Raw genomic sequence first — 15479 nt, forward strand, 5'->3', positions numbered from 1 at the left:
TTGGTGTGGGTGTGCAAACAGATGGATTGCTTGGTGTGGGTGTGCAAGCAGATGGATTGCTTGGTGCGGGTGTGCAAGCAGATGGACTGCTTGGTGCCGGTATGCAAGCAGATGGATTGCTTGGTGCCGGTATGCAAGCAGATGGATTGCTTGGTGCCGGTATGCAAGCAGATGGATTGCTTGGTGCCGGTATGCAAGCAGATGGATTGCTTGGTGCCGGTATGCAAGCAGATGGATTGCTTGGTGCGGGTATGCAAGCAGATGGATTGCTTGGTGCGGGTATGCAAGCAGATGGATTGCTTGGTGCGGGTATGCAAGCAGATGGATTGCTTGGTGCGGGTGTGCAAGCAGATGGATTGCTTGGTGCGGGTATGCAAGCAGATGGATTGCTTGGTGCCGGTGTGCAAGCAGATGGATTGCTTGGTGCGGGTATGCAAGCAGATGGATTGCTTGGTGTGGGTGTGCAAGCAGATGGATTGCTTGGTGTCGGTATGCAAGCAGATGGATTGCTTGGTGTCTGTATGCAAGGAATGGATGAATATTGGTAAAGCTAATCTTTTCAGCAACCCCTTCCCTCCCCCATAGTGCTGGTCCACTGCGCCCAAGGCCTCACAGAGGGGAAGATCAGAGCTAGTATTGGTATCTAGCGGAACAAGTACTTCCTGGTTGAGTTCTCGGCCTGTAGGCCTGCCCCGGCCACACCCACCCCATTCCCTCTTTTCTGAGGCAATGTCTTAATGAAACACTCTGAAGCCTTCCTGCTGTAGGTAAACCCATCGCTGTGTGGGGATTGCCTGAACATTCATTGAAAAGGCTGAAGAGGGGCAGGTTCTGGCAGATTGGAAGGGGCTATAGTGGGTGTGACCAGGGGAGGCAGTCCAGATGTTTTCAGCTAGGAGAAAGGTTTGACACCTTAGTCAATGACAATTTAGTAACTAAATATAATTCTATTAATGTGCTTCTGTAAATGTGTTGGAATGCCCTGCCTGTTCCAAGGCCGCTCTGTCGCATTGCAGGGATCATCCCTCCACCCCCTACAGGTGCATTGCAGTCGCTGGAGGTAAAGCTTGGAGGCCCTCTACAAGTTTACTTTTCAGAGGCAGGTGTAGATGGAAGCAAATGTCTTTCTTTTCAAACGTTGAGTTGCTGCACACATTTCCTGTTTTTGAAAAATATGATTATTACTGTTATTATATTGTAATGCTCACCTTTGCCATATTTGATATACTGTTTTTATGTGTGCGGCAGAAGACCTAAAATCGAGCTCTTTGAAGAAAGTTTGACGGAAGTTGTCTGTTAAATATTTAACTTTTGGTGCATAAGCTGAATTTCCTTAACTGAAAGCTATAGATATAACATGTTTGGGCATTTCAAGTTTTGCATCACGTTGCTGGGCGGGTACATCCTGTTTCAGGACCCCTTGTCCGTCAACCAGGGGCTTGGCATCATCTGCACTTTGTTTGGCATTTTAGCCTACACGCACTTTAAACTCAAGGAACAAGAGGAGAGCAAGAGCAAACTGATGCAGCGCCCATAGCGGGCGCTTTCTTTGGGACATGGACCATATGGGTTTTTGTAGGTGCACCAAGCTCGCCCATGCCAGGGCAATTGGAAGGTACCATGTCTATTATGGACACTGAGCCAGTCTCAAAGCGGATTCACATTTCATGCTGTCAACACATTCATCATGTAATTTGTATTTAGTAGGTGGTTATGACTGCATAATGTATGTTTTTCTACAGTGTGCTAACCTGGCTTTTGGATTTGTATGCAGGCATGCATGTATGCATGCATACAATTGATGGTTTTCAAGAGATCTCATGAAACTGAATTATGTTGCTCTAAACAGTAGAGATTCCTGGGCAATCAACAAAAATAAGCAGCACTTGTTGCACTGTGTTCTTTATTGCCTCATATGCCAAGAAAAAGTGTTTTGGCAGAAGTGGCATGACCACACCTTCAAAAGAAATCCGTATTTGATTCATAGAGTAAAACCTACTTCTGCCTTCATTTGATTTTAGTTTGTTTCCAGCGCAATTTTTGTTTAAAAATATCCTAAATCCACGCCCTTGTATAATTGTCTGAAAAGCTGTACCTTCCGGTTATTTTCCATTTGCCTTTACCACAATTGCTGTTCCTTTTTTTTCCCCCCTCTCTATTGTAGGGAGAGAAGTCCTGTATGTCACTATTTACTTATATTTGTATTTAAGTATTGCGCTCAGTTGGGCCAGTTCGATAACGGAGAATGTACCATTCGTAAAGTCCAACGTGTGGATCGTAAATAGGGTTGTCTTATGAACTAGACAACTACTGGCTGTCAAAAACCCCTCCCTTTGCCCTGAAGAGTGGAACAGGAAAGTAGAGGGACCTGCAAACTGACAAGAATTTCTGAAGTTTCCTTCATAGATTTTGGGTGGGATAGTCTGGACAAGAGATGTGAAATTGCCTGCCATCAATAGTATTTAAAGTGGATGCTTCTACCTGGATAGTATATGGGGGCCCTTTCTTGCAAATAATTTTTAAATAAGCAATTTGGTCACATTCAGAAACAAAATGGAATCTGATTTTTATCCTCTGTAAGGTCGCACTTGCACATACTTCTTGCATCTTTTTCCACTTTAACCTCTCTAGGTTGAAATGGAAACGTGGTAGGAGCTGAGCGTTTATTGAGCTGGGATTATTTTTAAGGCAAATGCTGTTGCACTCCTCTGCACTATTCATTTAACAGTCTCTCTGGGGACTTAATTCTGCCCTAAACCCAAGTCACTGAATCACCTTCCATAACTCGCTAAGACTAGAAATACAATATTATGTTACCCTCTACTCGAATACTTAGGGACAAAGGACTCTAAATGTATGTTCCAACTTCGGTCCTACGAGCATTTCATATTTCTGTCTTGATGTGCCCATGGGGCGAGTCTGCCCAGAGGAATCTTGAAAGCATATCCATGTACTGTGTGGTAGGAAATGGCCATGCACCTTTGTACTTGAGCCGATTGTGTGCTATGTCATGCCACATTGTCCCAGGAAGTCCTGCCTATCAGCCTGATGGAACACCGAGCCGAGCAGCTACATAGCTATAATTTTCTGTGAATTGCTCTTCAGATTGGGGATGTAGGGGGGGGTAATCCTTTAAAAAGTAGCCCCCAAAGCTCCATCAAGGAACTAAACCTTGTTCGTGTAAGTTGCTCTTTGAGTACCTGTTGGTGTGAATGGCTGCCATGATTGTATTACATGGTCAATGGGAGCTGCCTTGCAAGCTGCACACTTGGTTGATTTCTGTATGCTCATGGTGGTTATTCCACTTCTGTTCTACAGATGCTGCTTATTCGGCAGGATGCTAAACATTGAACTATAAAGTTGCAAACTACCAACTTGGCCATTATGCTGCTGACGTCAAACTTTGTAACCATTTAAATGCCTGCTTCCTCTGATTAGTTGAAAGCAGGGGGAGTGGTGATAAAGGGCCAGTATAGCAGCTGCATCACTTAACCACACTGGCTGTATTCTGTGCCTCCATTCTCGTATCTAAGATTGAGTGTTTTCAAGTGGCCTGAATGGCAATATTAAGCTATGGGGGTGAACTTATGTTTTACACTTGAGCCTCAGTTTAGCCTGAAGTGGCTAAGAAGGAGAAATTACTTACCGTAATGTTCTTTCTATGGATTCTTCTACCGCAGATTTCTCATCTGATCGATATTCCCTCCAGCTTTGCTGCTTCAGAACACTTTCGACAGGAGGGGTAGTGGACCTCGGCGCGACCATCTATCCGTCTTGCTCGGTGTCTGGTTGTCTGCTCCGGAACTGATGTCAGGCGTCGTATAAATACCACTTCAATACGCCCCAACCTCAGTTCCCCCCCTTTTTTCCTGAACACCCCATGCTGCATATGAAAATGGAGAGAACAAACAGGCAAATGAGCCCTTAAAAAAGAAGTAACTATAGACCTCCGAAAGGAGGAATAATTGAACAAACACTAAAAGTAGCTTTACAAAAATCTTTGTTTTAAAATCAGTGGCAGGAAGACTGAAAACGGACACAGAGGACCATCAGCAAGTCGGCGTGAAAGAGAGCAACTTTCTGAGCAGGGGTGGATGGGAGGGGAGATGAGGAATCGGCGGGAGAAGAATCCATAGAAAGAACATTACGTTAAGTAATTTCTCCTTCAATGGATTGCCTTTGTCCCACAGATTCCTCATCTGATAGACTTCCAAAGCAGTAAAAGAAGTTACACCAAGAATATTTGCAGTACTGCCCTGCCAAAACGTGCATCAGTTGTATGAGCCACATCCAGACTGTAGTGCTTTGCGAAGGTATGCAGGGATGACCATGTCGCAGCGCGACCAATCTCCCAGACAAAGACTCCCCTCTGCAATGCTGTGGTTGCCGACTCTCCTTGTTGAATGGGCCCTGGTGCCTGCTGGTAACTTTTTCCCAGCGGACTGGTTGCATTCATCGATGCAGAAAAATATCAATTCAGGATAAAGTCTGATTGGTTATGGGCAGGCCCTTGCGGGCTAAGGAAAAGGCCACAAAGAGCTGGTCGGCTCTCCTGAAATCAGCTGTCCTGGCAATATAATGACTCAATGCCCTCTTCGGGTCTAGGCAATGTAGCGTTCCTCCTGCTTAGAAGGGTGCGGAGGAGGGTAGAAGACCGGAAGGTCAATGGATTGTGAGAGGTGAAATTCTGAAACAACCTTGGGGAGGAAGCCAGGCCTTACCCAGAGTGAAACTTTCTCCCGGAAAAAACACAGGAAGGTGGCTTGCAGCATAAGGCCTGCAGTTCACTAACGCGCCTAGCGGATGTAATGGCCATGAAGAATGCTGTTTTCAAAGAGGGAAGCCGTAATGGACAAGATCAATGGGAGCCGCCATCAGAAATGTCAGAACCAGAATAAGGTCCCAGTCCAGAACAATGAAGGGAGTTGGCAGAAACGTATTTACAAGGCTTTTCAGGAATTCTGCCATTACTGGGATCGTAAAAAGCAAACCTTGATCCAGTGGTCTTTTAAACACAGACAAGGCCGCCAAATATCCTTTGACTGTTGTGATCTGAAGGCCTGCAGAGGCCAGTGACAAAAGAAACTCCATCACTGTAGTGGTGGGGCAAGAGATGGGGTCAATCTTGCGTTCCCTGCACCATGCCTCTAATCTTCTCCATCTGCACGAGTACAAAGATCTTATAGATGGTCTGCGTGCAGCCAGCAACACCTCCAGTACTTCCTGAAAGAGGTCCCAGTCATCATATCTCATCCTTTCAAGAGCTAGGCATGTAGGTTGAGGGATTCCAGGATCGGATGGAGCATCGGAGCTTCCGACTGGGTTAGGAGAGTGTTGTCCGTCAGAACAAGGACATGTTTCCCCTGCAGAGGTGGGGCAAATGGTTTCAGGGCTAGCCGGCTATTTTGCAACTCCAGCCTGTTGATGTGCCACCTGGCTTCCGTCGCTGACGAGAAGCCGCTCACCTGCAAATCATCGCAGTGAGCACCCCATCTTTTCAGAGATGCATCTGTGACCACTCAGGTTTGAGGCCAGAAGGGTTTCCCCACCAAGAGACTGTTGCGATCTGCCCACCAGGACAGGTCATTGACCACTGATGCGGAAACCCTGAGAAGATCCGAGAGAGAGCCGAGGTACTGAGACCACCGATTCCCTCAGTAGCCATTGCAGTGAATCTCCTGCACAACCTGGGCTCTGGCACTAGAAAAATGGTGGAGGCCATGAGGCCTAGGAGGCGGAGGAAGGAAGCCGCTGATAGAGTGGCGTATGTTCCGGAACAAGACGACCATTTGTGTCAAGCAGACTACTCTCTCCTCGGGAGGGATGACCTTCCCCACCCGGGTGTCTAGGGCTGCTCCCATGAACTGGAGCCGCTGGACTGGTGTCATGTGGGACTTCTTTAAATTTAGGGAGAAGCCCAGCTTGTGCAGCAGAAAGCGGGTGTCCTCCAAATGGGACAAGACGTGCACTACAGACTTCCCTCTGGTCTGCCAGCCATCCAGATATGGGGAATGCGTGGACCCCGGATCTCCTGAGGTGAGCCGCAACTACCGCCATGAGCTTGGTGAAGACCCTTTGGGCGGAGGTTAGACCAAAGGGAAGCACCTTGAACTGATAGTGCATATCTCCTATGGTGAACCTTAGGAACTTTCTGTGCTTTCGATGGATTGGCACATGGAAATAAACGTCCTCTAGGTTTATCGAAAGCAGCCAGTCCTGTAGTTCGAGAGCGTGGAGAATCTCCCTCAACTTCACCATCCTTAATTTCTTTCCTCAAGAACTTGTTGAAGGCCCTGAGGTCCAGAATGGGACGGAGACCTCCTCCCTTCTTGGGTACTAGTAAATGCCTGGAATACCAACCCTCTGCTCCAGAGGTACCTCTTCCATGGCACCCTTCAACAACAGGGCGCTCAGTTCTTCCTGGACCTCCTGTCCCGGTTGGATTGGAGGTGGGGGCAGTCTGTCCGGTGATTTTTCTTACAAATGGCAGACGATAACCACACAGAATGAGCTGTAGAGCCCAGGCATTGGAAGTAATGCCCTGCCACTGGAGCAAATGCTCCGTCAACCGTAGTCCAACCGGTCCGCTGTGAGGGGGGAAATCAAAGCGGCTTCGGAGGCTGGGTCACCCCCACCGCGGATGCGGTCTGTTGACAGTACCCCCTGCCCCTTCCAGAATGCGCGAAACGCTTCTGCTCTTGCCTGGCCAGTGGGAACTGTGCTCTAGTGGCATAAGGAGCATATCTCCTGTAGCCCAGTGCCCTAGAGGCGAAGCTAAATGCAGGTTTGGCCGGATGCCCAGCTAGGCCTAAGGACTTAGCAGCGATTTTGGGTTCCTTACATTTTTCTAAGGAATCGTCGGCTTTCTGGCCGAATAGAAAATCGCCCTCGAAGGGCATGTCCAGAAGCTTGATGTGGACAATAGGCGAAAACAGAGGTTTTTAAATAGGCCTGCCTTCTTAGTGTTATGGCTGACGCCATAGATCGGCCCACATAGTCGGCGATGTCAAGGCCCATTCTCAGCGACTGCCTGGCCACCTCTTTCCCATCCTCCACTAGCTGTAGGAAGCCTTGGCGCATTTCTCCTTCTGGTGCATACTAGGCCGCATTTTCAACTGCTGTCCATAGACCAAAGGAGTACTTGGCAAAACTTCTTGCCACATTTGTAGCTTTTAGGGCCATGCTACCTGAAGTGAATGCTTTCTTTGCTAAGGCATCTACTTTATTCGCTTCCCTGTCGGGAGGCAGAGTGGACGTAAAAGATGCAGGTCTAGAGAGACCGTAGCAGCATTCATAACAAGCCCCTCCGGGGAAGGGTGAGAGGAGCGGTATGAGGGTCTCCTCTAGCAGGTCTGTATTTCCCAGAAATGGTGGAGCGGACGAGAGGAATGGGACAAGGGATTTGTCTCATAATTGCTAAAGGATCGGCAATGGCAGGGTTCAAAGGCATATTCCGTTCTGTGGTGAGGCCTTCATCTAAAATGTCAGTAAGGTCATAACCTTGTACAGGCGCCACAGATTAATGCAATCCCAGGGTGTCAATAACCCTTTCTAGCAAAGCCCTGAATTTAGAAGTGTTAAGAAGATAAGGCTGGGATTGCTGAAGTTCGAGGTCTGGAGGTGTCCAGACCGCTGGCATGGAGGCTTTGAGCCTGTTGGAAAAGCTGATTCTGGTCATCAAAATAATCGACCCCTCCTGAACCCAAGTAAATCGCAACGACATCCCCCTGGTCATCGGCGTCATGACCGCCGAAGATACCTGCCATAGTATCGAAAGATTCAGACTTTGGTTGTGGGGTGAATGTTTGCTCGACAACCGTCGACGTCCAGGGTTTGTCTGTTTGTGCTGATATGGTGGATGTCTGTGTCGATCGAGACGCCAAAGCGTTGACATCCTTGGTTGATCCAGCTTCCATTGAATCTCTTTCGGTGTCGAAAAATGTATCTGCGCTGACATTGTCGGTACCTGGGCACTAGAGGGGTCGGGTATGCCAAGCACCGCTCTTGGCTCCAAAGCCTGCTTTGCGGGGTAGGGGGTTAGCTGCGCCGACTGCAGCATGCTTTTTGAACTTGTTAAACATCGAGGATTTGAAATCCTCCCACTCTTGGTGGGTGGTAGGCCCAGCTGACGGCTGACCTATATCCGTCGACGACTCAGAGTCCTGACGGTGGCAGTGACGCCTTTTCTTCTTTCTGGACAAGGTAGAGTGGCTCCTCGAGTGGGACCATTTCTTCTTACACCTATTTTCTTTCTCAGTCTACCGCGCCAGTGGTTTTGAAGGCAGTGAACCCAGAGTGAGTTTTGCAGCTCAATCGCATAGGGGTTTGGGTTGCATTTTGTCACACGACAGACGCCAGTCCGTCACGTGACCCGTGCCGAGGCACCAGAGACACAACTTGTGTGGGTCAGTGATGCACATCTTGGTACCACAATCGGACCACTGTTTGAAACCTGATATCCGAACGACTGAAATCTCACGTCGAGGAATTTGAAAAAAAAGTACATTTTCTGACCAACCACAAGTGAGTCGAAGCTCTGTGTTCCCAAGCAGCTGTTAGCACGCAGAAAAAAGGAACTGAGGTTGGAGTGTAGTGACCTGGTATTTATACGACACCTGACGTCCCGTCTGGAGCGGACAACCAGGTGCCGAGCAAGGCAGATCTACAGGGCGGGTCGAGGTCCACTACTGTCAAACTTTCCGAAGCAGCAAAGCTGGAGGGAATATCTATCAGATGAGGAATCTGCGGGAGAAAGGCAATTTGTATTTTTTTATTTAATCTGTATAGCTCGCCCGGCCCAAAGGCATCTGGGCGCAATCCATTGAAGGATGTTTTTGTGGTACTAGCGTTTCAGCCAGAAGGGCCAGTAGCAAAATGTGTGCGCCATAATAAGGCAGATAGCGTTCAAGTGGGGGAATAGGGGCTGTTGTATGTTGTCTTTTTCCCCGTAGGCCAGGAGAGCTTTATTTTAAGAGTTTAAATGGTTATGGGAAAAGGGGAGGAATCGGTATCGTTAAAAAGCACTCCTCCCAACATGCTCTGAATGGAGGGAAGAAGAAATCTGCTGCAATGGTTTTGTGTCTAGATATGCATCACTCTACCCATGAGGACATGATCGGTGCTCCCTGCCACAAATCCTGTATTTAAGGGAACCTAATATATACGATAGTTTGTTTTTCAAGTACTATTTGTAACTGGATTCTGATTTTGCCTGGGTAGGAAGATATTCTATTAAACCTTTTATTTAGTAGTCCTCTAACCTTCTAGTGTTTTGTGTTTTTTGCATCCTAACCAAAAGCAATGGCTTGCCATGCCCATCTATAGTTTACACTTGAGGGAGGAATTAATAAATAATAATAATTTGGCATTTATATAGCGCTACGAACCCTCAGGTATCTGAGCGCTGCTTATTATTACCCACGGTGTGTGGTGCTCATCTGCACGGATGTCGAAGCGAGCGCTCTACTCGCTGTGTTCCTCTTGACCGGAAGTTTGCAGTGTGCACTTCCGCAGGGGTTAAAGTCCAGCATTTCAAGTGAGTGTAAATGACCAATTGTGTATGACTCTGTAAAGAGGCATACGCACAGCTGCAGTCTGTAGGCCTTAGTAGTCGCACATAGTTTACAGTGGCCCTGGAATATGAAATGGTGAAATGCACAACTACCTCACCTTATTAACATTCAGAGTGCCTACCCTCCCCTGCCTTCTCCCTATAACGGAGGGCTGGGATCAAAACGTTTCCCTGAATTTTTAGATAACCGTATTCGCTTGGTTTGTATTTGCCAGTTGAAATGAAACCAGTCTAGTAAAGTTTGCCCGTTCTCCTTCATCCGACCAGAGCTCAGAAGGACGATTTAGAACAGCTAACCCTGCGCTTTGGGTACTGGTATGGGTTGGGGGTGGTGACTTTGTGTTTGTTCTTTTACCCCTGCCCACGGTGCTCTTAGCTATCTCTCTGCTTATTTAAAACCAATGCACATGCGGCCTGTGATCGGCCCGGGATTTTAGGATCAGGGCATCTTAAAGTTTGAGCGCTCTGGACCGATTTTTGATGACGGAAAACCCCCTCTTGATAGGCAAACTTTCTGAAACTTTACTTTAGAAGGGGCAGGTCCTGCACCCCACGTACTAACTATAGACTGATCATGGTGTCGAGAGGACCTCCCCTTTTAACTTTCATTCTGCCACCAGGTGGCATTTGGCTGGCAAATTTATAGGTACCTCTGACATATACTGTTATTTGCAGCTTTTGATATACTTTTTTTGTTAAGTGCATTTTGTAATTTTAGTCTGCCTTGCAATCTGTGACTTACCATTTCTGTATTGCATGTTTGTTGTCTGCGCAGCCAGTAGGATAGCTCAGTCGGTGAATGCATCTGTTTGAGATACGAGTGAACCCTGCATGTTCTCTTCTTTCAGTGGTGCCAAGTCTGTTAGGTATTCATAATTCTTCTATAGGCTTTAAGTGCCTACAAGCTCTGTGAGAAGTAGTGTGCTTTATTAGTGCAGCTTAGTTTCTGCTCCCAGTTTCTTTCTAGCTCTTAAATTGTATTAATATTTACAAATCATGTGGGTTTTTGATCTATGATGGGAAGAAAATAAGTATTAAATACTATGGATGATTCTTGTAGACAATCTGCATGTTACGTCATCTCTGGTTACTTACAAGTTCAGTTTTAATTGCCAGTGAGATTTTTCTTTTAGCAAATCGCTATAAAATCAAAAAAGGATTCAGTTTCTGTTTTTGGTTTTATAAAGATATTGCTCCGCTTTATTGTTTACTTTAGTTTTGGAATCATGTTGGACGTTCCGATGCCCTTTACACCTTGGAAAAAACATCAGGTTTTAAATCAGTCCTTGTTTCCTTATTGAGCAATACCCTGCTGTCCTCTGGCAGCATATGCCAAGTAAAGCTAATGCTTGAGGCTAGTTTTTGGGCTCGTATGCCAGGATGGAGGATAGACTAGCCCTCGCCAGATCTCTGCCCAAATGGTGGTAGTGTTGGCACTCTTGCAAGGTATTTCTTTCATTTGTCACCTTGGATAAAGAACTTTATTCCGATGGCATAGTAGCATCATAAAGGTGCCCTGTAGAAAATTGAACTTTTAAAAAATGTTTTCATTTTTAGATAGTAAGTGGACCCAGCTATTCAGTTTATGGGTCCAGGCTCTGGTCTCTTGAAGTGTTCATTTGATTTTTCTCTGCTAGTTTCCCTTACAAAAGGTGAAATCCAGTGCCGGTTAGAAACTGGCATTAGGATTAAGTAGGCCAGCGTGTTTTGCGGGCTTCCTAACCTGACCATTTGTCCGATGTGGCAGGGGTTGACTTCATGCCCCGGTCTTCCCAAAAATGCTGGTTTAGCTTTGTAACTGACCACACCTAATTGTTTCTTCACTTATTTATTTCCTCTTGCTATTTGTTTATTTTTGTAAATATTACTACTGCCCGTTTTATAGTAGTGACGTCTTTAACATCACTGATTGTTCTGCAGAGAAGATGAATGTAATTCTCCTCTTTAACGTTAGGTGATGTAACAATCCTATTTCAATGTTTTTGTAGCCATACGGGTGGGGCCGGAGTTGGTGTCCCCTTTTTGATGCCTTTTCCTTACCTTTTGGTCTCATTCTTGATTGTAGAAATGTCAAATAGACATCCGGGAGAATCTGTCCATTTCTAATCTCCCCATGATGTCAAGGTGATCAGAAATGTGCCTTGCTCTTACAGATCTCATTCCATTGATTGATGTTGCAATCTGGCATTCTAGGAGCACAAGCGCAAACTTAAGTTCACGCACCAAATGAGATTTTTCATGCAGTTAATATTTGCAGCCTCTCTGTTCGGCTGATGGAACTTCCCAACACGTATTATTGCTATCAACAGTGGAGACTATTTGGTCATTTTACATTTGTTTTCCCAACTCCCTTCAAGGACTTCTGTCCTTCCCTTTGTCAATACTTGATGGTAATGAACATCAGACGTAATGTGTCTTTTATTTTAGGGTGCAACACTGCAAAGAAATGCAGCATAGTCCCATGAAATTTTGCTGCACTTTAGTTTAAGCAAACTTCGATGGGTGCTAATCCAGCACCAGAGCCAATTAGTGTCGCATATGTGGAAAAGCTTTCTAGCACTTAGTCTATACATTTAGGGCACCTTTTAAGTTGTACGTGCTGTATTTTCTTTGTTTTGCTAGACTTTAATAATGTTCTGACATTTAGTGTTTGTTACGGTTGGGTTGTGAACAGCATCGTTCTTTGGATGTGCATGAAGCAAAGGTGACCAGCCACACAGATGTGTTTATTTTATTTAAAACATTTATTTTTTAAGTGTGATGGTTTTCATTGAGGAATCGAAACAGTTAATTTGTGCTGTGCACAATGTGATCAAAAATTAAGATGCATCAATGACAAATATACAACGAGAAAAGCGCAACCAGCTTGGACCAAAGATGGACTGTTCATGCACAGAAGTGGGTGCTCCATAGAAGCTCTGCCCATACACTACGCCCAGGATGAAGTGCCTTCCTTCAAGATGCAGGAAGGATTTTGAGTATATGAAATAAGACTGCCTAAGCAGAGAAGGAACTATTTGGTTAAAGAAAATGTACACATTGTGATTGTATTTTTACATTGTACAAAGTCTGCTTTTTATAAATGATGTGCAATTAGCAAATATATTGAATCTCATTTTTATGAATGTTTTATTCTTTATTTTAGTTGTATGAAGTCACTTCATTTTGCCACAGACCTACATGTTCTGTTAGTGATTATTTACTTGATGTAGGTGTTCTGGGTAGAGTGTGTGTGGGGCATGCCACTTGCAAGAGCGTCTTTGTTCAGGAAGGAGGAACCTGGCCATCTTGGCATAAACCGCAGGTTGGTGTGTACCAACTGCAGCTCCTAAGTTACAGTGAGGAGGGCTGTTTTTGAGGAAGATAAAAGCTAATTGTATGCTCTGCGATGGGACAGTTGGATCCTGGCCAGGATACAACGTGGGTCCATGATCCTGTAATTTGCAGCTGTGGTAGAAACCTTAACAATTAAAGCGCTTCCTGAGCTACTTAGTTAGAATCCTGTCCACCTGCCACCCAGCACCGATACAGGCGGACAGTCAGAGCGACTGTTTCTAGCATAACTATTATGTTAGAACCTACAGACTGCTTATTTGTTCAGTTACCTGCTTCACCGCTACAGTTTTGGGCCAAACTAATTTCATGTTCCATTCAGGGTTTTGGAATAATCCAGCAGATGCATTCTGGTAGATGAATGCTGTCTGAGAGACAAAGGGCTGGAGGAGGATGGTTGGTGACATTAATTTGCAGCAGGCTGCCGAGAGCTGGAGAGACGTTGATTACACTTACTGCTACAGACGACTGATGGATAGAGTGGGCTTGATTGTGCATAGCTAAAATGTATTCCACCCTGTGGGGCTGTGATGTGGAATTGCTTTCATAATCTCACTTTTAGCAGTTGTTTTAGCCACTGCCTTCATTGGGAGTTCCTATTTTGTGCTTCTGTGGCCAGTTTTTGACATGGCATCCTGCTTTTGCTACTGAATTCTGCATGCTGTAGCTGCTTTAGCGTCTTGCAGTTACAGCCTGCCGGTTTTTGACTCTTTCTTTGAGATCTTGCTTTTGCTTACTGACTCTTGCCCGGTGTTGTTGCTTTGTGCAGCTCCTTTCCTTTATGTTAAAGCCAACCACTTGTCTGCCCGTATTTATACTGCCTTTCTGACTTTGTTCGAACACCCTGCTTTACTGTGCTTTTCCCTCCCTACAGACTCCCCTTGTTTCTTCCTCCAGTGCCAGTTCCTTGCTCTATTAAGTTCTAAAGTTTTCCAATTCCATGTATTTGGCGAGTTAGCAGCAACCTGGCGTATTTAGCTTTCCCGTTTCTTTCTTGTTTAATTACTAGACTTCAGTCCATAGTTTAAGAGCCTGCTCTTTGGTGCTTCCAGGTTTCCTGAATCCACGTATTTGCTGTGTTGGCAGCAACCCTCCTGCTTTGTCTGTGACTAGTGCTTTGTGTGTCCCGATATTCCTAGAAAGCATGGATTTCGAGTTTGTGTGTTAGCGTTTCTTGCCTGCTTCCCTGATGGTCACAGATCTCTCTTCTGATTTTTGGTGCATGATTTTCTCTGTACTAACATTAGTGTGTGAATTTTAAGTAGTGGCTGTATAGCATCGCCCTACAGTCTCTGCCGTCTGCTTCCTTTCTCTTCTTATCCTTTACCTGGTTATCTGCTGTTGCCGCTCTTTAGTCCATGGGAGGCATTACCTGTCTCAGACTATGGTCTCCAGTTTTATCCTTCCACCAAGTACAACCATCTCTCTTCAGCATACCAAAGTCATGATGCTGTTGCTGCTGTACAACAGTCGTGAGTAATATGCAGGTATGGATCTAAAGGAATTCCCCCTAATCTGCTATATTCCAGTACACTCTTTATTCTGATCAACCCTTGTTACCAATCCTGTTTGCTTACCTTCTCGTGCTATGTTTTGCTTACAGCAAGCTCCTACCTTTGCAGTTCCTGTGACTACCTGTCTCCTTATAGCCCAGCCCATGTATTTACCCTGTTTTTCTCATATGCGAAGTGTTGCCTCACAAATCTCCCTTAATCTACAGTGTGAACTCTGACATGTATCTTTTGCCCTGTGAAATCCTGATAGTTTTCCAGAGGATTGGGGTTCTCTAGGGTGGATTTTTGGTTTATTTTGTAGTGTGCTTACATTGCAATCCATCTCTTCAAAACATGGGGAGGTTTGTAGGATATCATCACTTCCATTCAAGTACAGAGGCCTTCCAGATTCTGAAGAGGAGAGGGTAGAATATTTGCAGAGATGAGATTGAGGACCCCCTGGAGGGCGGTGGTATCGGAGCGGTCCGCATGCAAGGCCGGGGCTTAACAGGTGGAGGTAATGCTAAACATTTCCTTGCTTGTATGGTCAATTCAGGGATATCGTGAACCGTAGGCCCCACAGGAATGGTTCCACTTGAGTTTTGTATAGATTTATTTTAATACTTGTTTTTTTTTTTTTTTTTTGAGATGTTTACAACATGTCCATCATTAAAAGAAAGAAGAATTGAAATAAAAAAAGAAAAACATGACTATACATTACTGCAATACCAATATTACCAGGAACCAACAGATACAATTTGGAAATACCATACACATTTATATTCAAGGAATTCAAATGACACACAACCACAATTACTACCTAATTGGAAGACCCACTCATTAAATATGTCCATAACATTTCAGTCAATACAATCAATTCTGTAAATAAAATGTCTGAAATAAAAAAAGACGTTTATATTTTAAAACCAGACAATATATTATTTGTTTTAACGTTTCCATTCTGCTTGAATCTCTGCAAAACCTGCACTGGCTTTGTCCCTGGACCATACATTTCTTCTAGATAAAATTTCACAAGTGGGCCACAAATTAAAATGCCATCTTGTATATTAGAATGGTCCTTC

The 15479-nt window shown here is 45.2% G+C and overlaps 2 protein-coding genes across 3 annotated transcripts in view; one reads left to right on the forward strand and one right to left on the reverse strand.

The window, feature by feature from the left end:
* The window catches only part of SLC35E3 (solute carrier family 35 member E3), an 87403-nt gene extending 74711 nt beyond the window's left edge, over nucleotides 1–12692 (forward strand). For both annotated transcript variants that reach the window (XM_069629719.1, XM_069629718.1), the window contains one exon: nucleotides 1351–12692. In XM_069629719.1, the coding sequence (XP_069485820.1) occupies nucleotides 1351–1537 (187 nt within the window). In that variant the 3' untranslated portion in view covers nucleotides 1538–12692. The remainder of the gene's footprint in view (nucleotides 1–1350) is intronic.
* The window catches only part of MDM2 (MDM2 proto-oncogene), a 359362-nt gene that overhangs the window by 226354 nt on the left and 117529 nt on the right, over nucleotides 1–15479 (reverse strand). The gene's annotated exons all lie outside the window — the stretch shown is intronic.

Source organism: Ambystoma mexicanum, chromosome 12 (genome assembly GCF_040938575.1).
Source record: "Ambystoma mexicanum isolate Mex_15411 chromosome 12, UKY_AmexF1_1, whole genome shotgun sequence".
Taxonomy (NCBI): Eukaryota; Metazoa; Chordata; class Amphibia; order Caudata; family Ambystomatidae; genus Ambystoma; species Ambystoma mexicanum.